At 41.6% G+C, this 10,221-nt stretch overlaps 1 protein-coding gene across 1 annotated transcript; it reads left to right on the top strand.

The window, feature by feature from the left end:
• Nucleotides 1-765: 765 nt before the first annotated feature.
• Nucleotides 766-9,568, top strand: mdm4 (MDM4 regulator of p53). Its single transcript, XM_083887421.1, has 11 exons — nt 766-908; nt 1,722-1,809; nt 2,876-2,950; nt 3,044-3,177; nt 3,287-3,336; nt 3,758-3,822; nt 5,163-5,259; nt 5,347-5,507; nt 5,630-5,836; nt 5,976-6,044; nt 6,531-9,568. Exons 2-11 carry the CDS (start codon nt 1,738-1,740, stop codon nt 7,092-7,094), a joined length of 1,494 nt encoding a protein of 497 aa, XP_083743547.1. The 5' UTR covers nt 766-908; nt 1,722-1,737; the 3' UTR covers nt 7,095-9,568.
• Nucleotides 9,569-10,221: the final 653 nt, after the last annotated feature.

The following is a 10,221-nucleotide window of genomic DNA, read 5'->3' as shown; positions in this document are numbered from 1 at the left end:
GCATTTCAAATGCATCATCTTGTATCCATGGAGCCATATCTGTCCAACTGATCCTGGAGAAAGATTGCTATGTCTAGCAGATCTGAATGGGCTTTTCCTTCTGAACAACCGCAAAGTCCTCAGGTGCCAAATTAATGATAATACCGTCTATGTGACTTAAAGACAGGACTATCACCCAGTGTCTTAAACCCAGATCAAAGTAAAACTTGATTAAACTAAACAAGCCGTCCGTGTTGTTATAAAAAAAAATTACTCCGAAAAACAGAAAAAAAATTACTCCGAAAAAACAGAAAAAAAAATTAGACAGAAAAACGGAAAAAATATTACTCCGAAAAACAGAAAAAAAAATTACTCCGAAAAACTGAAAAAAAATTACTCCGAAAAACAGAACAAAAAATGACTCCGAAAAACAGGGGGGAAAAAAATTGCACAAAAAACAGAAGATAATTAATCGGAAAAACTGAAAAAAAAAAATTAGAAAGAAAAATATTAGTCAGAAAAACAGAAAAAAAATTATTCAAAAAATCAAACCGGAAATTAATTACTGAGGAAAACAGGAGTTTTTTTTTTTTTCAAGTGAATGCAATACACTTCCGTAGTATTGTATACAAGTTTTTTTTTTTATTTTTTTTTTAATAATAATAATATTGTTGCACGCATCCAACAGTAGGGGGCAGCACACTCCTGGACCCTTTTGTCTAGTAGAGTTGTGTATCCGGAACTTGTTAGCCATATTGATAGTTTTGAATGTGCAGTTGTGCTAACATAAGCCGCTCATCACAATTAGCTGGTGTTGAACACTTATACTTTTGTACGTATGTATATGTGTGAGAATGTCGTCCACTTGTTAAGACATCAGTGCGTGTTGGAGCTTTGTGGCGGCGGTGAAGTAATGTCAACACATGACGGTGAGATATGTTTTAAACGGACGCATTGTTCAGGAAGCTAACTGAGCTAACCTTAGCTACACGTTTGCTGGCGACGAAGGCAGATGTAGCAGCAACACGTCGTTCAAACCTGTTCACACGTAACAGTTTAGCCGTCGGATAATTCACGAGTATCTGCATCTGCGTGTGTTGTGAATACAAGAGAGCTTGTTTTTCCTGACGTTGTCTTGTCTGCACAGGCCCTAAAGACAACAAGTGCGGAGGAGAAAAGTCAAAGTAAACGCGATGCGATGGTTTCATCCATGCAGCTGTGATCAAGGTGCAGCTGCTCCTGTCACGTCTCGACATTTGATTGCGACATTAAATGTCTTTTGCTGTGTTGTTGCGTAATGAAGCTATTTGAGTTATACGACTTTTTAACAGTTAGTCTCGCCTCGTGTGTGTCACGATTGCGTCGTTGTTACGCATAACAATAAGGACGTTCCGTGACCACGTTTGTGATGACTATGTCCAATACTTTCTGTTTCGTCAGTTCAGTCGATGTTCGTAATTGTCACGATAGATGATGTAATATAATGACGGACAACAATAAACTGTTGTTAAACAGTATAATGTAACATCGTATGTATTTCTAGTTTTGCACAATGCACAGTGTCTGTATTGAATCTTTGATTTGTTAATATTGAAGGATTTTACATTGTGTTGTATGTGGGTATTATTGCACAGAAATTGTCTTGGATTTCCAGACACGGTTATAAACAATAAACAGTCTAGTGTTGTGCAAATGCAGCCCATAACTTATATTTCTAAATGTCTTTATTCTGTTTTGTGCAGACTTAGTTCATTTATTATGAACTCCCTGTCAGTCGAACCTTCAGTATCAAGCTCATCATGCAGGACGCTGCCTGGAGACGGGAATCAGGTAAAGTGAAATACATCAGTTCAGTTTTAAAGCGGACCTAGACCGGAAGTTCCAATTAAAGCAGTTTTTTTAGTGTGTATCTGCGTCATTACCTTGTGTAAGAAGCCCTGAAGGAACAACTAGTTCAGTCACTACTGAGAACGCTGTGTTTTATTGTAATCTCGGGCTCAGCGAGATCTCTGAAAAAACCCAGTCCGGTTACGTAAACATCGGTTCTCCTGAACAGCAGATCCTCCGGCTCTGGTTGTGTACATTGAACCGCAGAAGAAGAATAACGTCCGTTGTGGAGGTGTTTCACAAGCGACAGTGTCTTCTGACTCTGGGTCTGACTCTGGGTCAAAGGTCGTCAAAGGGACTGAGGCGGGGAGTCGTGAAGAAGCTATTTTTAAACACTGTTAAAACAATGTTTTGATAATGAGTAGCAGTGCATCCACCGTTCCAGAGGGGGGAGCTGCGCTATTGAGAGCAGGTGTGCTGATATGTCACTTCCGGGTATTGGCCAATCACTATAGACAGTTGGGAAGGCTCTACGCTGGCTGGCCAATCACAACACAGTCTGTCTTCTGGGTGTGAGAGTTCAGTCTGAAATATCGCGGCTCAGCACAGCGTCAGAAAAGACAGATTTCTATCGGCTCGTTGACAGCAACTAGGAGGTTTTTGACCATAAAAACAAGTTAATGTATGTAAGTAGACCTCCATAACTAACATATATGTGCAACAGGACCACTCTATGTGAGCTTTAATTATTTCTTTGTTACATGGAGTAAGAAACCAGAGAATAGTCACAGTCAAGAAGCTGAAAAATCAGAAAGCTTGTTTTGATTATTGAAAAAACACTCAACCGGATGAATCAATTAACAAAATAGTTAACCATTAATATAGTAATTAATTAATTGAATAATCACGGCAGCCCTTGAGTCACAAGTACCTGTAGAATGAAAACACAGAGAGAAATGAGAGGAAAAATACCAATTTAAAAAATATTGATCAGCTACTTTGTCAGAGCAATACTTTATATTCAGTATGTTTATCAGTGGTGTTTATTTTGTTCCGTTTTTCTCCCCAGGTACAACCAAAAGCTCCTCTTCTGCAGATCCTGCGTGTTGCTGGAGCTCAGGAAGAAGTGTTCACACTCAAAGAGGTGAGCTGTCAGGGTGCCTGTTAATAAGTGTTCTCATCAGCACTGAGGTCATTTTGGTTCCTTTTGATATTTAATAACCACGATTGTGTGTAGGTGATGCACTACTTGGGCCAGTACATCATGGGGAAGCAACTGTATGACAAACAGAGGCAGCACATAGTCCATTGCCAGGATGACCCTCTGGGAGAGCTGCTGGAAGTGGAGAGCTTCTCTGTCAAAAACCCAAGGTATACACTCTCACTGAATGTTCATGCACTGAATATATTCATGGTTATGTGTAATATCCATCTAAACTTAAGGATGTCCATTCTAAACACCAATGTTTTCCCTCTACAGCCCAGTGTATGAAATGCTGAAGAAGTACTTGGTTGTGAATGGTTGTGCTGGTAAGTGATGGTGACATTTATGTGTTTTTTGTTTTGGTTTTTTTCATGGGGCATTATCCAAGAAGATTTTTATTTATTTATTATTTTAACTGGTGAAATTCAATTGATATATTTCTTTTCCCTTTTTATTAAGTGCACATTTCCTTCCCTTTAACCAAAGTGTGTTTGAAGAGAAGGCTCCTTACTGCTCTTTTGGATTTGTATATTCAAATATCATCATATTGTTTGTTGCATACATCCATAGTGCTTGTCATAGTTCCCATCAGTTGTGGATAGTCTTCTGCTCTAGACCAGAAGAACCCAATTCCCCAGCTTGTCATACAAAGCCCCAGAAGAAGGCCTGAGTGAGAGAGTGTGTGATGTTATGATTAAAGGGTTGGGGTGTCCCTTTTTCTGTTACTGTGTTTTATCTGAAATGCAGACGCTGCAGAGAATCTTTCTGTGGGCCGTGAGTGTGTAGAGGGAGGAGTGGAAGATCGTGGTCAGGTAAAACTGAAGCATGGTGCTCAGAAGAAACAGAGACCAGCTGCTTTTCCCACCTCACTACACACAAGACCAGTTAAAAACAAAGAGCCAGATACAACAGCATCAGTTCGAGGCAAAGATATGCACATTTTCTCAAATAAAAGATAAAAAAAAGATGGAGGCCACTATGGCTCAGTCTAATATCAGTTCCCTTAGTTTTTCAACAGAGTATAAAATGGCTTCCTGTTTGCTTGTGTGTAATGAGGAGGGGGGGGTGGTAAAGGCTGCTGTCTTCGTTGGTGTGCATTTGTACAGAGTGGCACCGTCTCTGTACAACCCCATCCTTGGTTTGGTCCGGTGGGTTCTTTTGCGACCCACTGGCTCCACCCAGTGGATGGGGGGCAGAGTCAATGTCTCTGTCTGTCTCAGAGTTCTCTTCTCTGCTTCGAACTGGAGGATCACAGCTTCTGATCATCCACAGGGTCTAACGCCAACCCTAAACCTCTTCACCCTGTCCCCGTCTTCCTACACCCTTCTCTCCAAATCCCCCTCTCGTCTATTCTCACTAGAGTTCTCTGAACATCATTGTCAGACATGACAAATTAGAGTTGCTGTTTATCTAATTGCACATGCTAAATCAAATATATGCCATCTTCGTAATCCCTTTTTTGCGTTTCCTTTCTTTTGATTGTTGACATTTTAATTTGTTATAAACTGCTCAACACCATTGACCAAATAGACATATTTTTGAAATTTTGTACTTCAAATAGCCTTTATGTTTTTCAAGTGTTTGCTGTAATTGCACATTTAACACAGTACAACAAAATTGGAAGATTATTTGTTCTGCATTTATTTAAGTTAAATTAGGGCTGCAGCGTTTAATTGATTACTGAAGTAATTGTCATGTATTTCGATAATCAATGAATCGGTTGGAGAGTTTTCTGAAATAATTAAAACAAGTTTTCAGCTTCTGTTTATTTGCTCCTCATGACAAAAATCAGATTGGTTTGTGGACAAAACAAGACATTTGAGAACATCATCGGTTTGGGGAACACCAATCATTTTATGGACTAATTGAATAATCAAGAAATAATCAACAGATTAAATGATTCTGAAAATAATCGAAAGTTGCAGCCGTAAGTTAAATGACTTTAAGGGAGATGACTTAGCCACTGACACGAGTATTGTCTAAATTTGTTTAAAACTCCCTCCCCACTGTCCCCTACCCTAATTGCCCAGCTCCTTGTTCCCTGAACTATTACACCACTCCTGGAGGCCATCTTGAAAAGAAGCTGCGAGTCCTTCAAGTGCCCAGTCATGGCTCTGAGTTCTAATTGTTATCTTTCACTTCTCCTCCGTAGATATGTGGAGGTGTGGTCAAAGCAGGACTGGAGGCTTGCCAGAATGTGCCTCCCCTGCAGACCCCCTCTCAGAGACGACCGCGGGAGCCAGATGATGGTAAACTAACTAAGTCCGTTACTTGCTCAGAAACATGTTCAGCACGAGGCATTTTCAAAACGCTGAGTTGAACTTGATGATCTGCAGACTCCCTTGAAGGCTTGCCACGGTCAGCATGCAAACGCCCCAAACTGGATGTTACCCTGGATGATTGGGATCTCTCTGGCCTGCCCTGGTGGTTTCTAGGTAATCTCCGTAGCAACTACAGCCGTAGAAGTAACGGCTCCACTGACATCCACACAAACCAAGTAAGAAGCTTCACAAATTAATAGAAACGTTTTTAAACTTAAACAGCCCACACCAGCATAAGTCCTCGTTGAAAGGTGGCATAAAATGGAGCTTAACAGTGTTGGTCTGACTGATGTGTCAGCTGTCTCCCGCGCAGGAGGACGACACAGCCATTGTGTCAGACACCACAGACGACCTGTGGTTCCTGACCGAGGGCGAGAATGAACAGGTGAGCGTGGTGATGAAAGAGGCTGCGCTGGAGGAAGGAAGTGGAGGAGAAGGGGAGGCCCTGCCTGAGGAGGATGATGATGATGATGGAGGAGGGAAGAAAGAGAAGTTTGATCGAGAGGTACCGGTTCCACTTGTACTTATATCAACCAATAAAATGTACACAGTGAGTGAGTAATGATTAACTGTTTGGTTTCTGATTTGTTCTCCATCCTCTGAAATAAGAATAATATGGTCGGATGTCCTGTGTATTGATGTAGATGCAGGAAGAGCCTGATGAAGACTCGCAGTGTTTGAGTGATGACACGGACACAGAGATTTCCACACAGGTTGGTTAGTTTAGTTTGATGACAAAGAATGATAATCAACTGCTCACTTAGCATGTGTCAGGGGGAGAGTTGTACTCGCACACACCACAAACAGCTCATGTGTTCTGCACCGTCATGAGAGGAAATTATTTTCTTTGCCGGCAGGTGGCAGCAGTCAGCAGGCAGAATAAGGAAAAAGGAAATTGTTGAAAGACTATTTGGTGGCAGTGCTTGTTTTTCATAAAAATGCTTATTTCAGATGGCCATGTCACAGCCTTATTCATGTCAACAGTGTCCAAATCAAATTTGGAAACTGAGCTCATTGGCTTGTGTGTTTCCCTATTTTACGATGGGTCTGATCGCCCGTCATATCTGTGTCCTATGGACAGTTATCTCCTGCACAATGGTTGACTGTCAGGATGTTGTTTTTTGGGCTTGATGTCCAAATTTGTTGGTATGAATGAAATCTCTACTGACCTGTGACTTATGTGTCCATATTTCTCGCAGGATGCATGGCAGTGCACAGAGTGCAGGAAGTACAACACGCCTCTACAGAAGTACTGTGTTCGCTGCTGGGCCCTTCGTAAGAACTGGTACAAAGACGTCCCCCGACTCGCCCATTCCCTCTCTGTCCCCGACATCCCAGCCTGCAGTTCCCTCACCACCCACGACGAGGAGGACGACAGCGACGCGGGCATCGACGTACCCGACTGCAACAGGACAGTGTCTGACCCCGTCATCCTGCCCTCTCACTCCACCGCCGACCGACCACTGCCCACGATGGGGAAAGGCAAAGGTCCTCGGCCCTCAGGCTTTCATAAGGCTGAGTTACTCTCAGGAGGGGAGAGTCAGGAAGATGTAGGCATGGAGGTAGAAGACGTCAGGCCTGAGGCTCTGTTAGAGCCATGCAAGCTCTGCCGAGTGAGGCCACGTAATGGAAACATAATACACGGACGTACAGCTCACCTGCTAACGTGCTTCCCATGTGCGAGGAGGCTGCATAAGTTCCAGGCTCCTTGTCCAGGATGTGGAAAGATTATTCAAAACGTCATCAAGATATTCATCCTTTAAGAATCGGTTTATCTCAACAGACACACACATGCCTCATTTCCATCTTAGTCCGGTTCAATTTGGTACAGTACAGAATGGTTTGGAATGGTAAATCCCTGGGTCCGGCTTGCATTATGACTGAGAACTAGGGATGCACGATATCCGATATGCAGATGCCTTGCTTGGTCCAATAACCGATACAGATATAAGTTTTTCCTGGCGCCCAACTGCAGAGGTCATTTAGTCTCTTCTGTAAACAATAGTTGTAGAGGGCGCCGGCATAGAAGTCGAGGAGATAGCAGCCTATTTAGCCTACTGCTCTAACCATTAGTCATATTGGCAGATCTTGGTGTGTTTGCTGATATCCAATAATATATTTTAAAGCCAATATCTGCCAATACCGTGCTGATATCCCCACTGCGAACAGTACCTTTACTTAGTTGGAAGGGTGTGGGCTGTGCCTGATGGCCCCGTAGCGTGACATACTGGTGCAACAACATCGAACGCAACGCAACCGACAACAATGGAGGACATCCAGCAGCTCTTTTTTTGTCCTTCTCGGTTTGTGGCTGTATTTGTCAACCAGACGTCGAGCATTGTATGAGAATAGACTGGGAATTTGCCTCAACTTCCATTGGATGTTTACACTGATCGCAAGGGAGTGACGTTTTTCTGTCACCCAGCTGACCTTACCATAGTATTTTACTCTAAGGGAAGGGCGTCAAAGAATGGAATGGTCGGGGCTGTTTATTTTGGTGTGCGTACCATACTGTACCAAACGGAACCATTCCACTGGGTTGGAAGCTAATACAGTGAGTCAGCAGACTCTAATTGGGCCCTAATCAGTATAAATGATGACAGATTTGATGATACTGCTGCATGCACTCAAGTACACGCTCACACACGTGCACTCTCCTTTTTCGAGACGTACAACACATGCACCTCAACCTCCACAGATGCGCACGTGAATTGCACTTGGTGACGCTTGAGCTTGGTTTTATGGTTTATTTTGCCATCAAACTGCCTCTGAAGTATTGTTAGGTGAGACTTTGGTCGTCTCTCACACCATATGTTTTATTTTGGTGCCACACCTAAATATGGGATGTGCCGAAGTATTTATTTGTGAGAAGATCACAACGGAAATGGACACATTTGTGTGAATGATTTTTTAAGTTTATGAAGGCTCATATTTTCAGTTGTCTTACTGGTTCTTCCATTGCGTTTAATGGTGCTTGCCTTTGTTTTGTTATTAGTCGAGTAGATTTTTTCATCGTGAGAAAAATGTACACCTTTTTTTTTTTTTACTTCAAGCATTCTCCTCATCTTTTTTTGGTTATTCGTATCTAGCACCAAGATTTGAGTAATGAAGTCGAGACTGAAGGAGCGGTTTCAACACCTACACCTTCATGAATATTATATCCTTAAGCTTTTCTCTCTAACATGCGTTAATTTCAGCACAAAAGAATGTAGTGTAAAATACAAATGTGGAGGCTTAAGTCACGTTTCTCTCTCAGCATAGTATTTAAAAAAAAAAAAAATTAAGTAGAATAATAACCTGCTTGAGAATGTACAGCTGAAGTATTTACTGTAGTTTTCTCTTGCGGTAGTAATTTGATGTTAATATGTATTGAACATGATGCCAATCTTCTCCTCTGACACATTTGCCTGCAGTAATTTATGTCCTATAATTGTCGGTCGGTGTTTAAATTGTATCACTTTGGAAAAACAACACTTCTCTCCCGTTCCTGGACTGGAAAAATGAAAGAATAATTTCTGTATATTTTGTGTTTAATTTATTTCTACGTCTTCTGTTTTTGTTCTTGATGGTCACTTGTGATGAAGCAGAAAAAGGGCTGCACTTGTTACAGAGTTCTAAACGTGTAATTTACAGAAAAGTGTTTTCTGAAATATGAACAGTCTCTAAAGGACTGTGAGAAGAGTAGTTGGGAGTTTGATTTAAGCGTTACACTGCCAAGTAATGACTTTTAACTTTGATTTGTACATAACAGATTTTATTTTAATGGTTCTGCATAATTTGAAGATTGTGGATGCTATTTAGTTGCGGTGAGTTGTCGCCAAATACAGATTGCTCTCCAGCTTTAAGACGTTCAGTGACACGTAACATAAAGGGAGTACCATAGATCTCTGATATTTACTTGTGCTTAATGTTTCTGCCAGCGGGTGGCGTGGCGACTCAGCGTTCTATCTGGAGCACAGTGACGCTTAGCAGTGACATGAGGATAATGGTATATAAAGCATGTTTCCTGTCGTTACTTGCACTAGCGCTGAGCTGGTGTGTGTGAGCTGTATCAGCTGTATAAAAGCTATTATATAAACATAAAGGAATTAGCCTGTTGTATTTATCTTCCTCATTATACAAATGAACTTCCTCTGCATACATAAATCCAAAATGACAATGATATTTGTGCCAATTATTAACATTAAGACTAAGATGTATTGAAATTACGGCTAATAATGTTAATGTTTTTCTAATAGTCGCGGAATAAAAAAAGTTGTTGGAAAGCAGTAAAGAGTTGGTGCTTTATTATTTCACTTGGGAAACTTTCTCTACAGAGGGAAAGTTGACGCACTGTCCCCGCTGCTGCTTTGTGTGTGTGTGTGTGTGTGTGTTGAAGAATAAGTCATTGTATGACAGGCCAGCTGTCATGTGTCGTCTCTGACTTGTCAGGACTTCAGCACCTGTGATTCCTCTGCTTTACTCACTGATCATCGGCTGCTGCTTTGCTCTCTCGATGAGAAGCAGATCAAACGCCTCAACACCAGCAGTTCAACACGAAATATCACATAGTATTATATCTGTTGCCATGATACTAATGCTGTTGTCTGGATGCAGTGCCGGACCAAGCCTTTATGGGGGCCCGAAGCTCAATTTTATTTAGATAGTCCCCTCTACCACCACCTCAGAGTAGCCGGTGCTTCACTACTATTGATGCAAATGTAACACTATTAATGACATTAATTATAGTTGTGTTACTTACACCAAACCACCTATGAAGTTCATCAACACACATCACTGGGAGAGTCATGAGCGCGACGTCCGGCGCAAGAATCAAACCGAACAATGCATCATTCACTTGTCCTCATTATTCACCTGTCCTCATCATTCACCTGTCCTCATTATGTTATG

Source organism: Microchirus variegatus, assembly GCF_963457635.1.
Source record: "Microchirus variegatus genome assembly, chromosome: 4".
Classification (NCBI taxonomy): domain Eukaryota; kingdom Metazoa; phylum Chordata; class Actinopteri; order Pleuronectiformes; family Soleidae; genus Microchirus; species Microchirus variegatus.
Note: the sequence above shows the minus strand (reverse complement) of the source record. Positions and strands in the feature narration are given on the sequence as shown.

Bases quoted from the DNA above. Each gene is read 5' to 3' on its own strand.
- mdm4 (XM_083887421.1), top strand. From the start codon at position 1,738: ATGAACTCCCTGTCAGTCGAACCTTCAGTATCAAGCTCATCATGCAGG. The intron at 2,951-3,043 runs GTGAGCTGTCAG...GATTGTGTGTAG, and splicing joins AAGTGTTCACACTCAAAGAG to GTGATGCACTACTTGGGCCA. The intron at 6,045-6,530 runs GTTGGTTAGTTT...TATTTCTCGCAG, and splicing joins ACACAGAGATTTCCACACAG to GATGCATGGCAGTGCACAGA.